At 37.7% G+C, this 25,671-nt stretch overlaps 1 protein-coding gene across 3 annotated transcripts in view; it reads right to left on the bottom strand.

Annotated features, from left to right (window-relative positions):
* Positions 1-25,671, bottom strand: part of DPH6 (diphthamine biosynthesis 6) — a 180,691-nt gene that overhangs the window by 127,871 nt on the left and 27,149 nt on the right. Inside the window, exon 4 of one of the 3 annotated variants that reach the window (XM_036296639.1) lies at positions 13,165-13,716. The exons of the other annotated variants lie outside the window; for them this stretch is intronic. Coding sequence (XP_036152532.1) covers positions 13,531-13,716 — 186 coding nt within the window. The 3' untranslated portion in view covers positions 13,165-13,530. Of the gene's footprint in view, positions 1-13,164; positions 13,717-25,671 lie in introns of those variants that run through there. 3 annotated transcript variants of the gene reach the window in all.

Consider the following 25,671-nt stretch of genomic DNA (forward strand, 5'->3'; position numbering starts at 1 on the left):
GCCAGCTTTAGCTCTGAGGCTTGGCTCCAGCTCTTAGGCCTCGGCTGCTGAAAGCAGGTATCTGGTTTGTTTGGGTTCTATAATTGAAACACTGTTTCAACTCCAGCTCTGAGATCCCGGCTGGCTGAAAGCTGGTTTCTGGGGTTTTGTTTAGCTTCTATATTTGTAACAATGTTTCAAACTGCAAGCTCAGAGGCCGGCAGCGGCAGGCAAGAAACGTTGGAGTCCTCTGTCACTGAAGCAAGCAAGCCTCATGTTTGCTTCAAGCTTCCTGGCTGCCGGCCACCATCTTGGCTGGCAGTTAATTTGCATATCGCCCTGATTAGCCAATGGGAAGGGTAGCGGAGGTATGGCTAATTATCATGTTTCTCTTTTATTAGATAGGATAATAAAAGGGTAATATGCAAATTGACCCTAACGGCAGAATGACTGGGAACAATTAGTCCCTATGATGCGCACTGACCACCAGGGTGCAGACATTCATGGCAGCAGCACGGGGAGTGGGCCTAAGCAGGCAGTTGGACATCCCCTGAGGGGTCCCTGACTGCGAGAGGTCTCAGGCCGGGCTGAGCAACCCACCCCACCCCCCCTACACAAATTTCATGCACACACACAAACACTAGAGGCCCGGTGCATGAAATTCGTGCACGGGGGTTGGGGGGAACCCTTGACCAGCCTGCACCCTCTCCAACCCAGGACCCCTCGGGAAATGTCCAACTGATGGGGCCTAAACTGGCATTTGGACATCCCTCTTGCAATCCGGGACTGCTGGTTCCTAACCGCTCATCTACCTGCCTGCCTGCATGATCACCCCTAACCACTCTACCTGCCTGCCTGATTGCCTCTAACTGTCTCTGTTTGCCAGCCTGATAGCTCCCTAACTGTCCCCCTGCCAACCTGGCTGCCCCCTAACTGCCCCCTTGCCAGCCTGGTCATGCCCTAACTGTCCAGAAGGAAGTCGGACATCCGAATGATGTCCAGTCGACCCGGTCTAATTAGCATATTACCCTTCTATTAGTTATAGATCAGTGATGGCGAACCTTTTGAGCTCGGCATGTCAGCATTTTGAAAAACCCTAACTTAACTCTGGTGCCGTGTTACATATAGAAGTTTTTTGATATTTGCAACCATAGTAAAACAAAGACTTATATTTGTGATATTTATTTTATATATTTAAATGCCATTTAACAAAGAAAAATCAACCAAAAAAATGAGTTCACGTTTCACCTCTGACACGCGTGTCATAGGTTCACCATCACTGGTATAGATAGTATTTTAAAGGTTTAAAAAAGTAAAATCCATGCTAGATTGAATTTTCTTTGTCATAAATTAAAATACAATTAATTTTCAAGCACAATGCTTAGCAACAAGGGAAAGGCTTCCCACCTTTCTTTGAATTTATAATAGAGTAAGTGGCTTCTGCCATCTCAGGAACCATCTATAATAATAAAAGTATAATATGCTAATTAGACCAGATGTACTTCTGGACAGCCTTCCAGATGACCTTCAGGACGAATCTGGGGTTGTGAGGGAAGCCCAGGTCCTGGGTGCCTGCTGGCAGCCGGAGGAAAGCCCAGGTTCCGGGTGCCAGAGAGAAGCCGGTGCCGGCAGCCAGGGAAAGAAAGGCCTACTCTTGCACACATTTCATGCATCGGGCCTCTAGTGTTAGATAATTTGATTATTTTTCCTCAACAATGTTGTCAACCAAGATACTTTACAATGACATGTTTAAAGATTCTGGCATTCTGACGGTGGTCACACTTGACTGTTGCACTGCAAGTAATAAGCCAACCTGCAGAACTTGGCCATACCATCTCTTTTCTAAAACCAGCTCATCTTCTAATAACTGCTCCAGGTTCTGATACATTCTTATTGCTAGAAGCTGCCTGTTTTTGTACAGTAAACCGTGTGGCTCTCTTTACTTAAGGTACATAAAAGACATCTTATTAAAAGCATAAAGGGAACAGTTCTTGCATATGTATTGGGTGATTTTCTCACTTTCAACAGGTAATGCATTTCAACCCAGCTGTCCATGATGAGAAAGAGTAAAACCATTTCTCTGCAGTAACCTAATTCTCATTTATACTATAGCCTCCATCCCTGCTCCCAATTCCCCACCCCTCATCCTTCACTCTCAAAACTCCCAGCAGTAAAGTTTTTCAACTATCAATGGGAGATGATATACAATAAAATCAAATCATCAAAAATAAACCTTGATGTATGCCATCATTAGTCTACACTAGTAGCAAACCAGATTAGGGAAGCTGTACATGGAACCATCACAGAAGATCTAAGACTCGTGGATCTTTTAAATCAAGATGCGTTACCACTTCCTAAAATTGGGAACAACTGCAGAAACACGGTAAATTATGTTTTAAAAAGAAAATGTAACCCCCTCATCCCTATAGATATTAGACTCTTATAGCTAATGTGCAAGGAAACTGGCTTTTAAACAAACATATCCCTGTTCTAAAATAAATGCTCTCAGTTAGCAGGCATCCAGAATCTAAAACTCACCACTTCAAGTGTGGCCTCAGACCAGTAGCACTGGCATCACCTGGGCACATGTTAAAAAAAAATCTCATGCCCTAACTGGTTTGGCTCAGTGGATAGAGTGTCGGCCTGTGGACTGAAGGGCCCCAGGTTCGATTCCGGTCAGGGGCATGTACCTTGGTTGTGGGCACATCCCCAGTAGGGGGTGTGCAGGAGGCAGCTGATTGATGTTTCTCTCTCATTGATGTTTTTAACTCTCTATCCCTCTCCCTTCCTCTCTGTAGAAAATCAATAAAATATATTTTAAAAAAAAAGTCAGGCTCCACCCAAACCAACTGAATCAGACCCTGAATCCTATATAATAAAAGCCTAATATGCTAAGTGTCCGGTCATCCAGTCGTTCATTCAACCAATCAAAGTGAAATGCTAAGGCCGCTCAACTGCTCGCTATGATGTGCACTGACCACCAGGGGACAGACAGCTGACCAGCTGCTATGACGTGAACTGATCACCAGGAGGCAGTCAACCGGTCGACCAGTCGCTATGACATGCACTGGCTACCAGGGAGCAGACGCTCTAACCGGTAGGTTAGCTTGCTGCTGGGGTCTGGCCGATCAGGACTGAGCGAGATGGGCCAGACACACCCTGGGGTCCTCCTGCGGTCCCTCCTTGGCTGGACAACCTCCTGTGTCCCTCCCTGGCCCTGATCATGCACCGATGGGGTCCCTTGGCCTGGCCTGCACCCTCTCACAATCCAGGACCTCTCGGGGGATGTCGGAGAGCCAGTTTTGGCGTGATCCTGCAGGCCAGGTTGAGGGACCTCACTGGTGAATGAATTCATGCACCAGGCCTCTAGTTTCTAATAAGATGCCCTGATGACCCATGCATACTGAAGTTCAAGATGCTCTGATCTAAGAGTTTTTCTGGTTCCACCATTTAATCTTCAGTAAGAGACATAAAACAGTGAAGGACAGAACAGTTTGTACTGATAAAAATACATAAATATTACAGATGAGCACAATTTAAATAATAAAAGAGAAAGAGAATAAATGTGAGTAAAACTTCAGCCATTAAATTAGGTCTAGGTCCTGTAATCTTTATTTTAACACCTGAAAATTCATGTAAATGTGTGTATTTATATATGCTTAGAGCTGAAAAGCAGAAAAAACAAAGTGAGATCTTAGGAGCTGGGAGAAGAACAGCAATACCCACTTTCAACAGCACCCCCATACACTTTCTCTTATACACATGCCCAAGCCAGTATGGTGGGAATATTTTTCATATCACTGATAAGAAACTACCAAAGATTTAAAAAGAGGATTAAAAACAAAATATGTCACAGAAGCCATGATTTCCTAGTTAGTTTTGAGAAAGTAAGGAAATCAACAACAAAAGGTAGTTATAACATTAAAAAGGTAATCTATGATTTTTTTCCAAATTCTAAGTAACTATTTAGTAAAAATTACCATAAAATAAACATTATTAGTTTTATTCTTACAAATGAACTTACTATTATAGTACTATTAGTATTGTTATTATTTTACTAAATAGTTCACTAAATTCAAAACAGCAGCATTATAGTTTTTTTTTTAATGGCATAGTAAAAATAGCCAACACTAATAATATATGGTCATAAAAAAAGAGAGAGAGAGAAGCATAAGATATTTTCTATGAGGTAGTTAGTGTACATAAAATTGCAGCTTAAACCTGGAGTATTATCTGTAGAGTCTAAAATATTACATTTGATATTTAAAATATATACCCCAGCCCTAGCTGGTTTGATACAAGGGATAGAGTGTCAGCCTGCAAACTGAAGGGTCGCAGGTTTGATTCAGATCAAGGACACATTCTCAGGTTGCTGGCTCAATTCCCAGTAGGGGGCATGCAGGAGGCAGCAATCAATGATTCTCTCACATCATTGATGTTTCTATCTCTCTCTCCCTTTCCCTTCCTCTCTGATATCAATAAAAGTATATTTAATATATATATATATATATATATATATATATATATATATCCCCAAATGATAACTCTACCACAATCTCCATCATCATTTATTTGATGAGAGAAAATTAAAAATAATTTCCTAATACTGCTAAACTTAATAATGCCAATAGAAAATATACTAGTTGATATCCAGAAGGAGAACACAGTATGGCTATTCAGAAAATAGAACCTATCCAAAAAGTGAATTGCAAATAACATCACACCTATAACTGTTAAAAACAAACAAACATATGTATCTATAACTGCATCTGTGTTCATACACATGGCACATTAGCATACAGTATATTAAAATTCTGCCCTCTTTGCAGCTGGCTATCTATTGCAGGTAGCCCCATTAAATCACTGGAAACTGACTTCTCACAATAATAGGGGGAATAATCAACCTATGCTTTGAGTTACATGTCTAAGCTGCCCTAACACATCTCTTTGGCTTTTTTCCAAGAATGAAATGCAGTCAAAGATGGGCAGAATGCTACTTCCAGCTTGTATTCACCAAATGCTAGGAACTATAAAAACAGAATTCCAAGTTGAGTTTCATATACATTAAACAAAGACTGGGAGTTTCACAATACAAATAATGCATGTTTAAACAGGTGTTATTTATGGAAATCAATTAGATAATATGTACCAATGGCCTTAAAAATAATTATGTACTTTGATCCACTACTTCTGAGTCTAAAAACCTATCCTAAGCAATTAATTTTCAGAAATGTAGACAATAATTGATGTACCCATAGCAAGGTGCTATTATTTACAGTAAAAATGAGATTCAACCTAATTTACAAAATTAAAAAATCATCAAGGAAATCATCATACAGTCACATGATGGAATATTAAGTAGCCATTAAATTATGTTCATAAAGAGGTTTTCATGGCATGGGAAAATGCTCCTGATATTTAAAGTTAAAAAAGCAGTATACAAAGTTATATACACAAATGATTACACAAACACACACACACATACACCTGTGTATATGTCTATGTATGTGTGTTAAATATATATATGTGAAAAATATCAAAATGTTAACTCTGAATGATTAAATTTTAAGTAAGATCTTCATATATTTTATACTTTTATATATTTTTGTTAATTTAAAAACAATTATTATAAGTATCAAAGAAAATTAAATAATAACAGATAAAAATAAGAAGAACAATGTGAAAACCCTTCAAGTGTATGGTAAAGGTATTTCATGAAATAAAGAAATTGTGTGTGTCTGCAAGAGGAGTATGAAGAACTTAGTCTCAGAAGAAAAAACTCTTTCTTAGGACTACATAAGAGGTAACAGACAGCTTTTTAAAAAACCATGTAGTTAAGCATAAAAACAACAAAAAATGAAATAAAAGTGCAGAAAAAATCAGGTCTATTAGAATCTAATAACTAGATAAAGAAAGCAATGCCAATGTTATTTTTACTGTGCAAAAGTATCAAATAATTTCAGCAAATAAGTTATGAAAATAAACTATAAGAACACTTAGTTTGAGGATGGCTTAGGTTAAATATAAAGAAAGTAGTTACCATCAAATCGTAACAGAATAAAATTTATAGATCCTTATTTTGTTTTCTACAAAATTGATAGCTATAATGACTGCTTTTTTCTTTGCTTTTGTTAAACCTAGTTAAAACACATTTTAAACTGTCCAGGTAATGAACACTATATACTTAAATATTTGTATAATTCACAAGCTGTCTTTTATAAAGCAATATTTTAGCTACTATGTTACTAGTAATTAGTAATAATAAGTTGTAACTTACTATATTTTCCCTTAACTTTGCTTGATTGTAAATGCTTCATAATCATTTCCATTTCAGATTGCCTGACTAATGAATTGATTCCAAGTCAATAAAAACATGGGGCAAAGAGTAGTCATACTAAATCTGTCATACAAAACCAGGAATTCAGTGAATGCAGTGATTTAGACGCAGTAGAAAATCAGTTATCAATTAATCATAAAGGAGAAATCATCAACTTAAGTTTGGCATCTTAAACCTTGTAAAATCTTCACAAACTAGATTAGTTTTACCTAATATATATAAAACTGTATGCACAATAGTGTGCAGGAGAAACCAAGCTTCACTTTGACAAACACCTTATAGTAGTACTGTGGTGGAAACATTAAAAACTAAATAAATATGAAATTATCTGCTCTTTATTAGGGAGGACCAGGATAGAGAAGAAACCTACAAGCTCTAAGACTAAATTGGTTAAGAATAACTGATAAGTTATTTAAAGGTATTAATCAAAATTATAAGCTAACTCAAGAACCATAAGTATAATTCCCAAACAGGCACAGATAGAGTAATACTGAACCTTTAAAGACCACAGGATTCTTAGGAGAAACTCAGTGATAAAGGTCAGACAAGGAAGGATAAATGCCAAGTCAGAACAAAGAGGTACACTAAAAGAAATATGAAATATTTTTACAAGAGCTAAGCATTTATCAAAAATAATCATTTTGATGAATACATAGCAGTAACTTTCTCCCTTAAAACTCAAATGCTAACTAAGTCCTTGAGACAGGCACTGTGCCTTAATTATTTACATCTCTAGCAACAACAACAAAAAGCCTGAAACAAATTATGAGGAAATAAAACGTTATGTTAACATTCTACAACTCACATTGCATGTGTAAACTTTATGAATAATGGTTACATAGTATGTGACTTATCTTTGTGCCTCTTGCATTTACCATTTCATTGAAGCTCTAAAAATGCATATAGAATAAAATCATCTGAAGAAGTTTCTCTTCATATTACTTTCACATATAAATTTTTCAAATTCTTAACGATGTGTGCATTTTCTGCCTTTAAAGCTTTCATAGTTGAGAAGTTTTTAGTAAGTGGGCACTTGAAAGACCCTTTAGAAAACTGAACCCTATAAAATATTCAATTAAATCTGGTATCAAGTGAGGGTAGTCCATAACATACATATTGAAATGCACAGACTTTGACATCACATTCACCAAAATGCCAAAGAAACTAGCACATGAATCACTATGAGAAAAGACAATCAAAGACAAAATAAGGAGCAGTAGAATTTCTACCACGCTAAGCCTTAAGACACAGAGGGCATGGTTAACTTATCTAGAACTAGGTCAACAGATAAATCATGACAAAAAGCACTGATCTTATTAACTTAGTTAAGTATGAACAATGCCCTACTGCTCCGATGCAAGAGAAATGTTATACCTAGTGCCTAATAAAAACAATAATAATAAAATAATATTTAACATTTATCGAGGCTTCCTTTATTATCTATTTTGCATGGATTTTGCTCTTAAATGCTCCAGACTACCTTATTATGTAGGTATTACCACTAGCGCAATGTACAATTGTGAAAGCTGAAGTATAGAGAAGTTGACTACACCAAGGTCATACAGCTATCATGTGGCAGAGCCTAGAATGCAGACAAGTCTCACTCCAGAGTCCACACTTATCCTTCGGAGGCAAAACAAACAAACAAACAAACAACCACCAACATATCTTGCCACACACAATATTGTTTTCTTAAATATACATAATTATGAAGACATCATTAGTCATCATTAAAGTAAGAGATTAAAATATACAGTGTAACGGTTCCTCTTTTTGGTCTCTAGACACTGACGCTGGCAACATATTAGACCTCATCACAGCCCAGTGATGGAGTGGAGGAGGAAAGACCACCCAGATAATCCTAATACAGTATAACTGTCTGCCCCACCCTGAGAATTCCACAGTATGCATATCTACATCTTTATTTGTATGCAATACTACTTAAGGCTCTACCCAAAAGATTTGTGACTCCAAAAGATTTTTAAATAAAATGTATATTCAAAGATTGTGCTTCATTTCTTCTGTGCAAAACTCATGTAAAAACTAAATATCATCACATATTTAAATATCAACTCATAATAAAGAAAACTGAATTACTAAAAAATTAAAGTATACCATTTTTTCCTCAGGTTTAATCTGTTTCATTCAGCAGTAGTAATGATTTCATCTTATATTCTACTACCTTGAAGAAATTTAAAGGATTTTTTGAGGACTGCTATAAAACTATCATTGACATTTTAATTAAAAAAGAAATGTATGTAGAATAAACAGGACATGTCCTCTAACAGCCTTCAGTGGCTGCTTCACTGCTTCTTTGTACAGTCTGGGTGAATGATGCAGGCTCTCCCTGGACAGAGCAGCTGTATTTCACTATCTTCAGGAATGTAATCTACATTTATCATTATTCTAATTAAGCAGATTCTTAATTTGGTACTTTCACTGCAAAGGAAAAATATATTATTCTTTTTGTTTTGGTAGACAGCATCTTGTCAGTCTTGTAAACCAAAATTTAACTTTAAATATGTTGCTTACTGCAACTGGTCCTTATTTAAAAAGAATTACCACATTCGGTTTACTACTAAGAGCCTGTTCATTTATCAGCTTCAAACACTGGTTCTTTCTTTATAACGATAAAAAAAGACATTTTTGCAGTTCTCAATTTTAACCCAAGTGATATACTAAAAATAATATGTGGTTTATTATAATATTAAATTCAAGGTTATTCAAAATCAATATGAAGCACAAATAAGAATTCTGCGAGAAAAACAGTGCTTTACTGAATGTTGAGAAAATTCAATCCATAAGTTCCCCGTGCAAGATTACTTTTATCATCAGGTTATCTGAAGTGTCTGACTCTTTGCCTAAATCCATTATTATATAATACAACACCTTTTAATTATCTTGAAGACAAAGTTCTAAATTTTTTATTAATTTCCCATTATTATTTGTAGTTGTAACAATCTGGTTGACTTTTAAATAATAAATTCATGAATTAAACTGGAAGTGTGCTTGTTTTAAATGGTTCAGAAAGAAACAATTACTGTAATATTACACTGTCACATTTACTGTACATTTTAATACATATAGGATCTCAAATATTATATGTCATAAGAGAAAGCCTGATGTTCAAAAATATTTTATTTCAGCACACATTAATTAATTGAGCATTTATGTGCCAGGCATAGAATTAGGTGCTTTGAATCCAAACAAAGAAGAACCAAGCCTTTGCACACACACATATATGGTATAAAGCTTGTTCCTTACAAGGAGAGGAACATTAAACCCCACCTCCACTTCTACCAGAAAAGCTCCACTTTGGTCTATTTTTAGCCATCAGTCTTTCTGTCGCAGGGTGGAGAAAGCAAAAACCACTTACCTAGTAAATATGAATAAGACTTCTAAATTACTATTAAGAACACTAGTAAATGAAAAGCATCCTAAGTGTTCCCAGATACTCTAAGAGGAAAAAAAATAAAAGACTCCTTTATTTTTGAGTTTCATTTATTATCAGTTTTCACATGTTGCCAAATATTGGTTTGTGGTAAATGTCTGTCTACCAAAGTTAAGTTTATAAACATGGCCTATTTCAGAAGTTTGGGAATGAGGTCTGTAAGGAATTGAAAGTTAATGCACATCTCACTTTGTCAGTCCACATCACCAAGAAATGCCATGCTGGCTTTCAGATTCACACATGTCATCAAAAGTTATGATATAGTAATTTTTAAAAATCTAAAACGCATTAAATGTGTTCTAGATTTATATTGCAACTTTCCCATAAACAAAATAAAACACCCCCAGAAAACCCCCACAAAAAACCTCCACTTACCTTCACATTGTGATTTTTGGCATAAAATTGCCATTTGAGCACCTATAATGACTTGGCCAATTTATATACAATATTATTTGTAATCCCTCACAAAAACCTCAAAAGGTGAGCTATTTTTAGTTCCCATTTTGAGAATGAGAAAGCAGGCTCAGAGATTGAGAAATGTTTTCAATATTACATAGTGAGTACATGGAGAAGCTAAGATTTGGGTCCATGTTCTTTTTACTAAAATACTTTTAGAAGCAAAATAAACTTAGCTCATGCAATTTTTCTCTTCTAATCATAGCTGAATATGATGTCTGCTTTTATTATCACCTAATATCTTCATATAAAGTTGTGTTTTACATTTAGCTATCAACATATACAATAAAAAAGGTAACCAAAAAAGGGAGAAAGGAAAATCTAAAATTTAAATCAATGCTAATGAATGGCAAACATGCTAGTCATTGTGTGACTCCCTTGGTTTGAATTTAAATAATGTCATGTATAAAGCCTGGGCTACACAATTCAGGAACAAGTAAAAGTTAAGTTCTAGGCAGCCCACTCAGGCTCTCATTAAATAGAAGAAAGAAGTACAAAGGAACAAAATTATTTTTAAAAAAATACTCCTATTAGAACTCAACTTCAAAAAGATATTTCATGAAGAGACAGTACAGCTTGCAAGATGCCTTCTATCTCAAATTACTCTGATGAATGTCTGATAAAACTTGAGATTTACCACTGGGCAACAACAAGAGGTAGCCAATAATTCTAAATGAAAACTCAGAATGGTCTTTTGTTCCCTTTGTTTAAAGTAAAGCCGCTAGTGAAAAACAAGAATGTCTACTTAGGAAAAAGGAGTCTCTTGTCTGGGCAAAAATTAAATTTAAACATCCTGCTTCTTACCTGAATATTCCAAATCCTCTGCATTAAACTGCTGGTCACTAAAAGACTATAGAGGGCACTGTTGCATCAGCTTTGAAGCTTTACAATAGAAGCTAGAAAAAACTGTTGGTAATGTGTAATTTCTTTAAAGGGTCAAAAATGCATGGAAATCTACTAGTCTAATATAAGGGGAAAAAACAAAATGTATGTTTTTCTAAAATAGGCTGGACTTCAATGGTGCAAAAAAAAAAGACTTAACAAAAACAACTGTCAAATTGAGAACACTGCACTGCACACATTTTGCATTTCCCTTTGTAGTGCTTTCATGAGAAAGGTAACTAATCATAGCACCTCCTTATCCAATAGAAACAGCACCCCAGTGCAGAATCCTCTTCACAATCAATAGCAAAATGAATGTGGCACCTCATGCAGTCCTTCCATAATTCTATCAGCAGAAAGAATGCAGTCTGTTTGCATACTTTTGTCTAAAAGGCCAATTCCATTTGTCCCCTGTTTGGGTAAAATAGCAGCTACAGATCAATCATTCTCACATGAAAGTAAACATACCACATAAAAACAAAACAAAACAAAAAAAAACACAAACAAAAAAGGATCAAAACTGAAATCTTCACCTTTTTTAAATGTAATTTTATTACACATAAAAACTCAAACTCAAAGCAAAATAGAAAAAGCAAGTTTTCCCTCTTAAGCATTCATTTTGTGATAGTGTGCAATAGTACTGGGATATAAAATAAATAAGTTACTTACAACAATACTCACAAATCTTATAATTACATATGGATAGCATTCAATTAAGCTTCCATATATTTTCTGTTCTCTCACAGAATTCCTGTTACAATTCTTTAAAACTAAATTCAATTAAGTACAACCAAAGAGTTTTTAATACGTTTGCAATGTATTATAATAAGACTAGTATATAAAATATAAGGCTTCCTATTAAACAACTACTATTTAAGTTTTTCCATTTAAATTTTAAATTTTTGACACTACAAATAATGCAAAACTAAAAGGAAAATTAAATTATTTTATTTTGGTTATTTAAAAATAATGTCCGGAACTGCTGAACTTCTGTAGAAACACTAATCTTCCCTACAAAAATTACAACATCATGACTAGGCAACTAGAGATAATATGTAAAATGAGAAAGCAGTATACTCCATTGATGCACATCAAACCATAATACAACATCACATGTTAGATAAATCACCATCAATACAGGTATCATCAGAAAACTAAGGCCTCCAATAAAGAATCCCAAATTCCCTAAGAAAACTGTATACAACTCATTTTGTCACTCTTAAACTTTCAGAGAGATTAACACCTTCTCTGAAATCAAAGTGCAGAACTGTAAAAGTGTTAAAAACTTCTTCAATGATACATTAGCATACTCATAAATCAAAAAGAGGAGAAGGGGCTTCAGATGGCATGTAGATTTCATTTTATTATAAAAGCCCCAGTTTAACAAGTTATTTTCAACTAATAAAAGTCAAAAGTAAAGCACTGTTAAAGTGGCCATCACTGACTCTAAGGCTTTCACTTATTAACTTAACCAAAATGCTACTTGAGTATCAGTTCCTTAAATTATTAATTTATGAGTTTTGCTTAGTCTCCTCCTGAGGCAAGGCAGTTTGTAGGTATGTTGAATGCATGTAAATAAATAGAAAGCTTTTATTATTAGACTATTATAGTCTAATAATACACTAAACTTAACAAAACAACCCTTTTTAATGAACACTGAATACACAATCTTATGAACCAACTTTATATAAACAGGCTATATAACTTAAAGATTCTCTAGGAAGTAAAGGCACAAATTCAGAAAAACTAAAAATAAGCCTATTGCTTTTCACTGATCTGGTAAAATGCTTACAGCAGAAAAAAAGTGCTGCTGTGACTATGAAGAGTATGTCACGTACAATTTCAAAGAAATCTAAGAAAAAATGTCTTGAACTGTGAGAAGATTTATTTGCAATACTGCTTTTCATCTTCCATAAGGATGATTGCCAAAAAAAAAAAAACCCAAACAAACAAAAAATCAGGTAATGTCTTTTTAATATTCAGTATATTTAACTAGATATTTTAGTTTACTATTATAGAAAGAAACAGCATATTAAAATCAATTTTAGTTAACTCTAATTTATGCAAAGCTTGATTGTAAGCAATATCTGCTAAAAGGATTCCGCATTGTTGATTCATACACAAGCATTTTACTTAACTACATTGGATAATAGCAGTGCTCCTAAAGGAGTATAAAAAGCAAAGTGATTAGCAGTCATTACTGTTAATTAGTGCTCACATTACATTCCTTGGGATGAATCTCCTTTAAGTTGAGTACATGGAAAGTTTATTTTTGAAGGACTGCCAAACCTTGCTAGGTAGGTATTAGAATAAGCCGTCAACTACCACTAAGCAGAATAAAAAACAGGGACAGATCAGAATCCAATTAGTATGTAGAAGTTTTTAAACAGGAAAAGGGTTGAGGGGAATGAGTAAAACTGGAAACTCATACTTCACATTCTGCAATCTCACTGATAAAAGGAGGAAATGTGTGTTTATCAAACTTGCTGTGAGTGCACAGTTCATTTGGAGTCCTGTAAACAATCGCCCAACCGCCCATTTCCAAATGCATGTGAAAATCTTGGAGAGTCAGAGCATCATATTCAGCAAACAAGGTCACTCTAGTGATGCCCTGGAAATGGGAAATTAGGAAAACGTGGCAATCAGAGGTTTAGGGCTGACCAGAAAAAGCCCTGAGGCTGGCTTACCATCTTTCACCACCAGTCAGGCTGTCTCTGCTTATTCAGTATTAACACAACAGGGCTGCAAGTGAATGAAAAGAACTCCACACACCTAACTGGGACATAGGCTTTCTTGTTTAGAAAATGATAGGCATTTGTCACAGAAAAAAAAGAAGAAAAACTCAAACACAGCTTTCAAGAACCAGCTCTGAAAGAAAAACAAGCTCCTGGTGAACCTTCAGAAAAGGACCTGGAGAATGGCGGCATCCTGTTGATTACTGGGCTTCCTTTCCTCCTGTACCATTCTGTACATTTTAAAATGGAGTCCAAATATTCAACAAAGAGGTCTGAAAGCATGCTTGCTATAATAAAGAAACTTAAAAATCCAAATGTGCAAAAATTATATAAACACTTTTAGTACTTTAAGAGTGATATATATATATATCCTTCAGACATTTTTCTATTCTCTACACATATAATTGGACAAATATATTTACAAAAATGTAATTACATCATACAGAGTTTTGGTAATCTATTTCCTTCTCTTAATATATACAGTATATTTCTGCCAACTTCCTTTTTGATGCTATGCAGTACGCCATTGTTTTCTAAATCAAAGAGTCTATCTTTTGTTTTTTCCTCAGAATAAATTCCCCAAAGTGGAATGGCTTAGTAGAGACAGTGTATTTTTTTTGTATCTGATGAGTTCTGTGAAATTACCCTCAGAAAGTCTTAACCAATTTACAGTGCTACTAGCAGCACATAAGGGTACCCATTTTTCCAACCCAATAGCATCTCTAGATCTTGCAAAAGTGGTATCTGCAATTCTGAGTTAGTGAGGTTGAACATTTTTGGACTTTTAAATTTCTTTCTCTTTGATATACCTGTTCATATCCTTATCCCATTTCTTTATTTGGAAGCCAGCTTTTAAAATTGCAAAAGATAGCTAGGGATTCCTTATCAAATGATACCTAGAGCAGTGATGGCAAACCTATGACACACGTGTCAGAGGTGACATGCGAACTCATTTTTTTGGTTGATTTTTCTTTGTTAAATGGCATTTAAATATATAAAATAAATATCAAAAATATAAGTCTTTGTTTTACTATGGTTGCAAAGATCAAAAAATTTCTATATGTGACACGGCACCAGAGTTAAGTTAGGGTTTTTCAAAATGCTGACACGCTGAGCTCAAAAGGTTCGCCATCGCCAAAACCGGTTTGGCTCAGTGGATAGAGCGTCGGCCTGCAGACTGAAAGGTCCCAGGTTCGATTCCGGTCAGGGGCATGTACCAGGGTTGCTGGCACATCCCCAGTAGGAGATGTGCAGGAGGCAGCTGATCGATGTTTCTCTCTCATCAATGTTTCTAACTCTCTATCTCTCTCTCTTCCTCTCTGTAAAAAATCAATAAAATATATTTAAAAAAAAAAAAAAAAAAAAAAAAAGGTTCGCCATCACTGCCTTAGAGGATCACCAGAAAGATTATTATTTTAAAGAGGAGATAGTGAGTATATGATATTGAATAATCCTATTAAGGTCTGTAACTTTGGATAAAACTATTTTAAAACATATTATATTAGAGAAGGGGATGTCACAACCCACCCAAAAAGAAAAATTAAAATTAAAAACTGCTTTTAATTTTGCAAATATCACCTGAAGCTACCTTTGCTTTCCTTAAACAGGAAAATCTGGCATCATCAGCAATGTTTTGTTGTTGCTGTTATTTTTTTTACTTTCATATTATTCCAGGGAACAATATGAATATTCAAAAAATTCAAATTGCCTTATTAGCTATTTTTATAAGTCAAGAAAAGAGATTGTAAGTATGGGTGATTGACAAGTTACTCACAGTATTATCTTGGATCAAGAACTTAATTAAAATGTGTCATTCTTGAGAAAAGTACCAAGTATACGAAAAAAATAAAAAATTCCCTTGACCCAAAAAGTCCATTCAATTTAGGACTTCTTCTCAAGGAACCAAGAAACTGACAAAGTAATAAAACGTATAAATTCATAATTCATATTCAGAAACATGAACAAAATAGAATGTAATTTCAAGCTGCAGATAATGTCTTTTCTTTTTTAGACAAAGAGTAGTTTAAAAACTTCAAAAGCTATTCCTATAATAGTGCTTCTCAAACTATGTTAAGAACCACTTTTTAAAAATATTTCTAAACCTTTGAAGACTGAAACTTCTGTAAAATACAATTAAAATGAATTACCAAAAATTAAATTTTAAAAGGATATAAAATACAAGGCCAAAATTTAATTATTAGAATCAACACATACAAAACTACTCTCAAATGATTATAAAAGTTTCTCAATGCTTAGTTTCAATTTTTATAAATAGCTGACCTTGGACCAATAACAAACAGTTCATGGACTAACACCAGCCCTATACTACATTTTGAGTAGCAATGATCTAAAATTATTGTGAGCTCTGAAATGAGATGAGAGCAAACACTGATACATCACTTTAATCTTAATGACCCCACTCCCCTTTATCAAACCACATGCCTGCCCCTTTGGCTCACTGTTAAGTAACACATGCCATACTGGTTAATATGTGTACTACATATGTATTGTAATATGGTAATACCTGTATGAATTAATATAAATATGATTCTGGGAGGCAGCAGAGCACTGTGATTAAAAGTACATGTTCTACCACTTTTGAGCTGTGTAACCTTGGACAAGTTACTTAACTTTTCTGATCTCAGTTTATTTATCTGCAAAATAGGGATAATAAACCAGGGTTGATATAAGGATAAATTAGAATACAATGTATAGAGCAAATAACAGTGCCTGGTAGGTAGTACTACCTAAACAACAGCAATTATTATTACAATAATCAAAAATAATTGAAAAATTCACATGGCTCTGGGCTTCCTAATAATCAATATAAAGAGGAAACCAAATGAGCTGCATGATTTACAGTAAAAATACATCTCCATGCAATAAAAATTGTCCAATATTTATAGTAAAGTACACTATTATAAAGACTAAATCCTGAGAGAAATTTCACCCTTGGATCACTATAAAGTTTAATGTGTGATATGGTGAAAATTCTCAACAGCTTCCCTAAAACAACATACAACAAAAAATTTTGAGCACCTCATATGGACAAGGGGCCATGATGGTCACTGCAGAATATGGAAAGTTAAAAAACATAGTCCCTGCTTTCAAGAGGTTATAAACTAACAAGGAAGATATATTATACTAGAAGCCCAGTGCATGAAATTCATGCACTGGGGGGGGCGGGGGTGGAGGGGAAGGTCCCCTCAGGCCAGCCTGTGCCCTCTCACAGTGCGGGACCCCTCAGGGGATTTCTGCCTGTCGGCTTAGGCCCTATCGCCTCACCTGCTCGCTGCTTCTTACCTCTCAGTTCGCTGCTCCTTAGCGCTGCCATGGAGGCGGGAGAGGCTCCCGCCACCGCACTCACTAGCGGTGAACCCAGCTTCTGGCTGAATGGCACTCCTCCTGCATTGAGCGTCTGCCCCCTGGTGGTCAGTGTGCATCATAGCGACCGATCATTCCGCTGGTTGGTCAATTTGCATATTAGAATTTTATTATATAGGACTAGAGGCCCGATGCATGAAATTTGTGCAAGGGGCTTGGCCCTCCCAGCTGCGGTGGCTTGCCTCGGCCCTTGCAGCCCCAGCTTCGTTCAGAAGGTTATCCAGAAGGACGTCCAGAAGGGCGTCAGAAGGTTGTTCGGCTGTCTGGTATAATTAGCATATTACGCTTTTACTATTACAGATATGCAAAAAATTGTGTAAAACAAGGCATAATGTAATAACTACCCAAAAGAGTAACTAAATGCTAGAGAATTCAAAATAAGAAAGGTACATTTGAAGAAATCAGGAACAATGCCTTTTCTATCCTTATCATTCTCTCCTTCGACATAAAATCCAAAGGCCTATTAAGAACCTGCCAGAATACATAAGAGTCCATGTCTATTTTCCCTTTTTTGGTCCCCATCACTTCTTATCTGAAATTTTAAGATGCTGTTTTGCACTTTATTATCTTTGAGATCTTCATGTCCTTGTGAGATGCATGGCATGCTGGGCTGTGCTCAGGTGCTACCTCCATGCTACTCTCCTCTTCACTCTTTAGAAATCCCAGAAGCCCACTGACCTCACAGTGCACAGCACAGTATGTGTTATAGGCTCAAAGGACAACTGATTTGTGACTTGAGTAATCATGAATACCCTCAGGCTACAAAGCTTTCTGCAAGATGGTTAGAACAGTAGTTCTTAAACTTCTGAAGAGAACATACCACTGTGAGATTATAATAAAAAACAGGATCTCTCTCAGAAAATTTAAACAAAATTTAAGAGTTCAAAACACCTTTTCTCTCTAGTTAAATACTGTCTTCAAGTATCACATTATCCTGCATTGAAATCAACTAGACTGATTCTTGTTAGCATTGGGTGATCAAGTCTGGGTTATCTGAGCACTCAAATCAGTAGGTGAGGGTTAAGGTAGTCAGAAAAATAACTATGAGACCAATAAATATTATTAAAGGGGCCAAACTGTGAAAGGCTCAAAAGGGAAGACCAGGGGTTATTTATCAAATTATGATGATTCTCCTTCTCCTCCTCATCTTCCTGCAAAATCTATCTATATATATAAAAGCCTAAGCAACTGGCCGACCAGCCAACCAGCCAGTAGCTATGATGTGCACTGATCACAAGAGGGCAGATTATCAACACAGGAGCATGGAAACATGGAGTAGTCTGATGAATCTTAGAGGGAAGGGGAGAGGGTGGAAAGAGATTAACCAAAGATCTTATATGCATACTAGAGGCATGGTGAACAGATTCATGCACTGGTGTGGTCCCTTGGCCTGACCTGCAGGGATAGGGCCGAAACTGGCCCAGTGCACGGATTCATGCACCGGTGGGGTCCCTGGCCTGGCCTGCAGGGATCAGGCTGAAACTGGCTCTCTGACATCCCCTGAGGGGTCCCGGATTGTGAGAGAGCGCAGGCCAGGCCTCTAGTTACTATATAAAAAAGAATCCATAAGAGAACCAGTCTTATGAATTCTTTGTAATGGCTCTAGACAGGGGTGGGCAAACTTTTTGACTCAAGGGCCACAATGGGTTCTTAAACTGGACCGGAGGGCTGGAACAAAAGCATGGATGGAGTGTTTGTGTGAACTAATATAAATTCAAAGTAAACATCATTACATAAAAGGGTACGGTCTTTTTTTTCAATAGTTTTATTCATTTCAAATGGGCCGGATCCGGCCCGTGGGCCATAGTTTGCCCACAGCTGCTCTAGAACCAATCCTATAGTAGGTAACAAAGAATTCTGCACAGGGGAAATAATGAATGTCTAATACATAGTTGTTGCTCTTCTCATTTGTCAACTTCTTTTTACAGAAATATACAACGATCATATTAGCTGAATTTTGTCAAGGTTAGATAGGCTTAATTTTGTTCAGTAAGTTTAATTTAACAACAGCTCACTAAGCACCCAGTGTGTGCAAGTAAGTACACAAAGTACCCACAAAGCCCAGCACTGTAAATTCTATGGATATGAGTGGTACAATTCTGCTGGCATTGAGAAGTAACTGTTCTTACATACAGGAGTGCACATAATAGCCCAATCTACTACCTCTGAACATTCAAAATGCCATTTTATAAAATCTCGTAATTTTTCATATACTCCTTCAAAATTCTAAATTCTCTAAACTCAGTTCATATAACTTGCAATGGAATTTCTTGATTGAGACTTTTTACAAAAGAGTTAATAGAAAACAGGCTACTTCAATTTTAAAAATAAGCATAGAGCCAGATTCTAAAAGAACACACCAAAATAATTTTTAATAGAAAGGAAGCATCTATTAGTAAGAACCTTTGTCATCTTTGAGTTCATTTATTTATCTTCTTTCAAAACAAACCATGCCTCAGTTTATTCATGTAGGGAACTAGTTAGGAAACATTAATTCTCTTGGAAGGCTGAGTTATTTGACTGAAAGAGTCTAAAAAAGACTCAGGAGGGACAAAAATTATAGGCAACAAATGTCAAAGGATAAATTCAATCCACTATATAATATAAATTTGCCCCCATTAAAATCTCTTTTACAATTTGAACAATTACTATCCTTTTTCTTCTCTGCATTAACATACTAATAAAGTCAAGAGGAATTACACTCATCTCAATGCCAACTTGCAGCTACTATTTAATAATAATATACTAATGGAACTTGGTATGCCATGAAAAAATGACTTTATTCAGCTGTACTGGATTATTTTGGAAGCAAGGGAATAAAAAAATGGGGGCGGGGGGAGAGACCTAAGACTAGGCAAAGAAAAAAGGAAAAAACTACCTTAAACAGCATCAATATTTCTAGAAACCTAAAGAGTCTCTTATATATTTCTCATTTATCTTCAAAACAGAGAAATAAAACAAGGAAGATATATCCATATTTTACAAATGGAATAACTGAATTCCAGAGGAAAATAGTAGAACACAATGTCTTTAGAATCCAAGAGTTGCATGGAGTCCCATAAGAAATAAAAAAGAATGAAATACAATATCTGCCCCTCAAGGTACTTACAATATTTAAAGAAAAACCCACCATATCCTATCTAATAAAAGAGAAACATGCAAATTGACCATACCCCCAAACACTTCCCATTGGCTAATCAGCAGGATATGCAAATTAACTGCCAACCAAGATGGCAGCCGGCAGCCAGGCAGCTGAAGCAAACAGGAGGCTTGCTTGCTCCAGTGACGAAGGAAGCCAAGGTTCCCTGCCTGCGGCAGCCCAGCTCTGAGCTCCAGATGCAACAAAGTTGCAATTATAGAAGCTAAACAAGCTCCAGATAGCTGCTTTCAGCTGGCAGCGGGCTCAGAGCTTAGAGCGGCAGTGATGGCAACAGAGTTTCAATTATAGAAGCTAAACAAAGTCCAGATATCTGCTTTCAGCAGCCGAAGCCTCAAGCTGGAGCCGGCCTCAGAGCTAAAGCCGGCTCTCAGCTCCAGTGACAGCCATAGAAGGTAAATAAATCCCAAAATAAAAAAAAAGAAAGAAAAAAAGGAGAGGTTGGGAGCTTCAGTCACCCGCCAGCCTGAAAACGGCCCTCAGCCCCTCATCCAGACTGGCCAGGCACCCCAGTGGGGACCCCCACCCTAAAGGGGGTGCAGGCAGCCTAAAAACAGCCATCAGCCTGTCATCCAGGCTGGCCAACCACCCAAGCGGGACACCCACCCTGATCCGGGACACCCTTCAGGGCAAACCAGCCGGCCCCCACCCGTGCACGAGGCCTCTATCCTATACTACAGGCAGGGCGGGACAGCACGAGCTGCCATCCGGGACCCATGTGCAGCCCTGGACAGCAGGGCATAAGCCCCGCCCCCAGCCGGGACCCCTATGTGCCACCTGAGCCCCCAGCCAGGACCCCCGTGCCGCCTAAGCCCTGCACTGCTAAGCCCCGCCCCCAGACAGGACCAATGACTATTGGAGAGCAGGAAAGTACTGCTGGGCCCTGGGTCGCTGTGGTGATCCAGCCATTGGTAAGTAGAAAAGTGCGGCCTGTAGGCAGCCCCCAGCTGCGCCTGATCAGGGAGCAGGAAAGCCCGGCCTGAGAGCAGCCCCAAGCTGGGCCTGCTCCCCAGTCGCCATGGTGATCCGGAAGCAGGAAAGCAAGCCCGGCCTGCGGGCAGCTCCAAGCTGGGCTTGCTCCCCGGTTGCCATGGAGACCTGGAAGCGGGAAAGCCTGGTCTGTGGGCAGCCCCCAGCTGGGCCTGCTCCCCCATTGCCATGGCGATCCTGGAGCAGGAAAGCCCGGCTTGTAAGCAGCACCCTGATCCTGGCAATAGCTCAAGAGAGAGTACAACATGCAGTGGAGGCCAGGAGCCTGAGAGATCAACACAGAGGGGCTCCTGCTCTAAGCCTCCATGGTGTGGCTGGGGGCAGGCCCCAGCAGACACACACACATACACACGGGATGCCTGCTCTGAGCCTCTGCTGCCAGACTGTGGCCATCAGTAGGACATCCACTGAGGGCTCCCAGACTGTGAGAGGGACAGGCTGGGCTGAGGGAACCCCCACCCCCCAGTGCACGAATTTCGTGCACCGGGCCTCTAGTAAACTAATAAAAGCCTAGGTGGCCCTCATGCGTGACGTCATCACCAGATGGCTGCCACAGGGCGGCCGCCACAGGATGGCCACCACAAGATTGCCGCGTGCACAGCAGAGGCAGGGCCCAGTGGCCGCTCCACGCAGTGAGGCCTGGGGGTCCCACAGCTCCACAGGGCATGGAGGAGGCCAGTCCCAGCGTCTCTACCACCTCACACAGAGGAGGCATGTCCCGGCGGAGAAGGCAGGTCATGGCAAGGGAGGGCAGTTGTGGTCGATTGGGCTGGCAGGCAGAAGTGGTTAGGGGCAATGAGGCAGGCAGGCAGCAAGAGGTTAGGAGCCAGCAGTCCCGGATTGTGAGAGGGATGTCTGATGCTGGCAGTCAGAATCCCCTGAGGGGTCCCAGATTGGAGAGGATGCAGGCTGGGCTGAGGGACACCTCCCCCCCCTCGTGCACGAATTTCATGCACCTGGCCTATAGTATAAAATAAAACAAAAACAAAAAACCAGTAGTTCTGTATGTAAAGATAGATTAAGTACACAGAAGAGGTACAATGTTTTAAAAAGGTTCCAGGGAGAAAGATACTATACTCAGTGGGGGCACATCAAGGAAGATATCAAAAACGAGATGCTGCCCTAACTGGTTTGGCTCAGTGGATAGAGCATTGGCCTGTGGACTCAAGGGTCCTTGGTTCGATTCTGGTCAAGGGCATGTACCTTGGTTGCGGCACATAACCAATAGGGAGTGTGCAGGAGGCAGCTGATCGATGTTTCTCTCTCATCGATGTTTCTAACTCTCTATCCCTCTCCCTTCCTCTCTGTAAAAAATCAATAATATATATATATATATATATATATATATATATATATATATATATATATATATTTTTTTTTTAAAAAAAAAGGAGATGCCATGCAAAAGAAGGAATTGGAGAGGAAAGCTAATTCTCACTAAAATATAACATTATGCAGGAAAGACAGAAACTATGTGGGGGAATAACAGTTTAATTTAGGGTGAAACATAGGTTCTATGTAGAGAAATACTGGATGGGAAAAGATAAAATATAAGTTCAAGTCATACTGCAGAACACCTAACGGATCGATGGTAAGCAACAAAAATTTATGATGAAGAGACAAATGTGACTGAATCTACACTTTAGGGAGATTGTAGGTAAGAGTTTGCAGGATAAGACCCTAAGAAGAATACAAGAAGTCAATTAATTTATAGTTCTGAAGCCAGGTTTAATCTGACATGGTGCCCAAAAGCCTACGTAATCTATTAAGACTCTATATTATGTAATTCTCTTTCTTTGGAGTGTCTTTATCTGGTTTTGGAATCAGTGTAATGCTAGCCTCATAAAAAGAGCCTGGAGTTGTTCCTTCTTGGATTTTTTTTGGAATAGCTGAAGGAGGATAGGTGCTAGTTCTTTGAACGTTTGGTAAAACTACCCCGTGAAGCCCTCCTGACCAGGGCTATAACATCAATTGTTATAGGCCTATTCAGGTTTTCTGATTCTTCCTCAGTTTTGGAAGACTGTATTTTTCTAGGAATTTGTCCAGGTTGCCCAGCTTGTTGGCATATAGTTGTTCATAGTATTTTATTACAATCCATTGTATTTCTGTGGTACCAGGTGCTACTTTCCCTCTTTCATTTCTGATTTTATTTATTTGGGTCTTCTCTCTTAGTTTCTTGATGAGTCTGGCTAGCAGTTCATCAATCTTATTTATCTTTTCAAAGAACCAGCTCGTGGTTTCACTGATCTTTTGTATTGTTATTTTAGCCCCTGCCAATATTCCTGATGAACACATGTTAAAATCCTCAACAAAATATTAGCAAATTGGATCCAACAATATATTAAAAAGATCATACACCATGACCAAGTGGGATTTATTCCAGGGATGCAAGGCTGGTACAATATTCCCAAATCAATAAATGTGATATATCACATAAACAAATTGAAAGGTAAAAATCACATGATCATATCAATAGACGCAGGAAAAGCATTGAACAAAACCCAAGATCCATTTTTGATAAAAATCCTCAACAATGTGGGAATAAAGGGATTATATTTCAACATAATAAAGTCCATATATGACAAAGCTACAGCCAATATCATATTCAATGGGAAAAACTAAAACCATTTCCCATAAACACAGGGACAAGAGAGGGATGTCCACTTCACCAGTTTCATTTAACATAGTATTGGAAGTTCTAGCCACAGCAATCAGACAAGAAGAAAAAATAAAGGACATCCAAATTGGAAAGGAGGAAGGAAGCTATTATTATTCACAGATGACATGTATATTATACACAAAAAAACACTAAAGACTCCACCAAAAAAAATCTAGATTTAATAAATGAATTCAGCAATATAGAAGGATACAAAATTAACATCCAGAAATTTATGGCACTTTTATACACCAATAATGAACTCTCAGAAAGAGAAACTAAACAATGCCATTTACCACTGCAACAAAAAAGTAAGATACTTAGGAATAAACTTAATAAGTAAAAGACATATACTCAGAAAATTATAGGATGTTGAAAAAAGATTGAAGAAGATATAAATAAGTGGAAGAATATACTGTGTTCATAGATTGGTAGAATTAACATCATTAAAATGTCCATACTACCCAAAGCAATCTATAGATTCAATACAATCCCTATTAAAATATCAATGGCATATTTCACAGATCTAGAATAATCTAAAAATGTATATAGAACCATAAGAAATACTGAATAGCCACAGCAATCTTGTGAAAGAACAAAGTTGGAGGGATCACAATACTGGATAACAAGCTATACTACAAAGCTACTGTAATCAAAACAGCCTGGCACAAGAACAGGCATATAGATCAATGGAACAGAACAGAGAACCCAGAAATCAACCCAAGCCATTATACTCAATATCTGACAAAAGAGGCATGATCATACAATGGAGTTAAGACAGTTTCTCTTCAATAAATGGTGTTTGGCCCTGCCCAGTTTGGCTCAGTGGATAGAGTATCGGCCTGAAGGGTCCCAGGTTCGATTCCAGTCAAGGGCATGTACCTTGGTTGCAGGCACATCCCCAGTAGGGGGTGTGCAGGAGGCAGCTGATCGATGTTTCTCCCTCACCGATGTTTCTAACTCTCTGTCCCTCTCCCTTCCTCTCTGTAAAAAATCAATAAAATATATTTTAAAAAATTAAAAAATTAAAAAAATAAATGGTGTTTGGAAAATTGGACAAGTACACACAAAAAAATAAAACTAGACAACCAACTTATACCATATGCAAAAATCAAAATGGATAAAAGACTTAAATGTAAGTCATGAAACCATAAAAAATCCTAGAAGAAAATGTAGGCAGCAAAATATCAGACATCTTACTAGCAGAATTTTCACTGATACATCACCTAAGGCAAGGGAAATAAAAGAAAAAATAAATGGGACTACATCAAAATAAAAAGCTTCTGTACAGAAAGAGAAACCAGAATCAAAATGAAAAGGGCACCCACTGTATGAGAGAACATATTTGCCAATGATACATTTGATAAGGGGTTAATTTCCAAAATATATAAAGTATTCATACAACTCAACCAAAGGAAGACAAACAACCCAATTAAAAAATGGTCAGGTGCTTCGGGGCCGTGGAGGGTAATCCGGTGGCACGCTTGGGGGGCGTGGGGGGAGGGAGGGGGACTGGGAAAAGCGGTCCCGAGAGGCGAGGGAAGACGGGAGGTGCGGTCAGGCCCCGGTCGGCCCGCGCTGTGCCCAGGGGGCGCCAGGTGCAGGGATCCGGGGGTTTCCCATTTCTGGAGGGGGAAATGGAGG

Source organism: Myotis myotis, unplaced genomic scaffold, assembly GCF_014108235.1.
Source record: "Myotis myotis isolate mMyoMyo1 unplaced genomic scaffold, mMyoMyo1.p scaffold_m19_p_1, whole genome shotgun sequence".
Classification (NCBI taxonomy): domain Eukaryota; kingdom Metazoa; phylum Chordata; class Mammalia; order Chiroptera; family Vespertilionidae; genus Myotis; species Myotis myotis.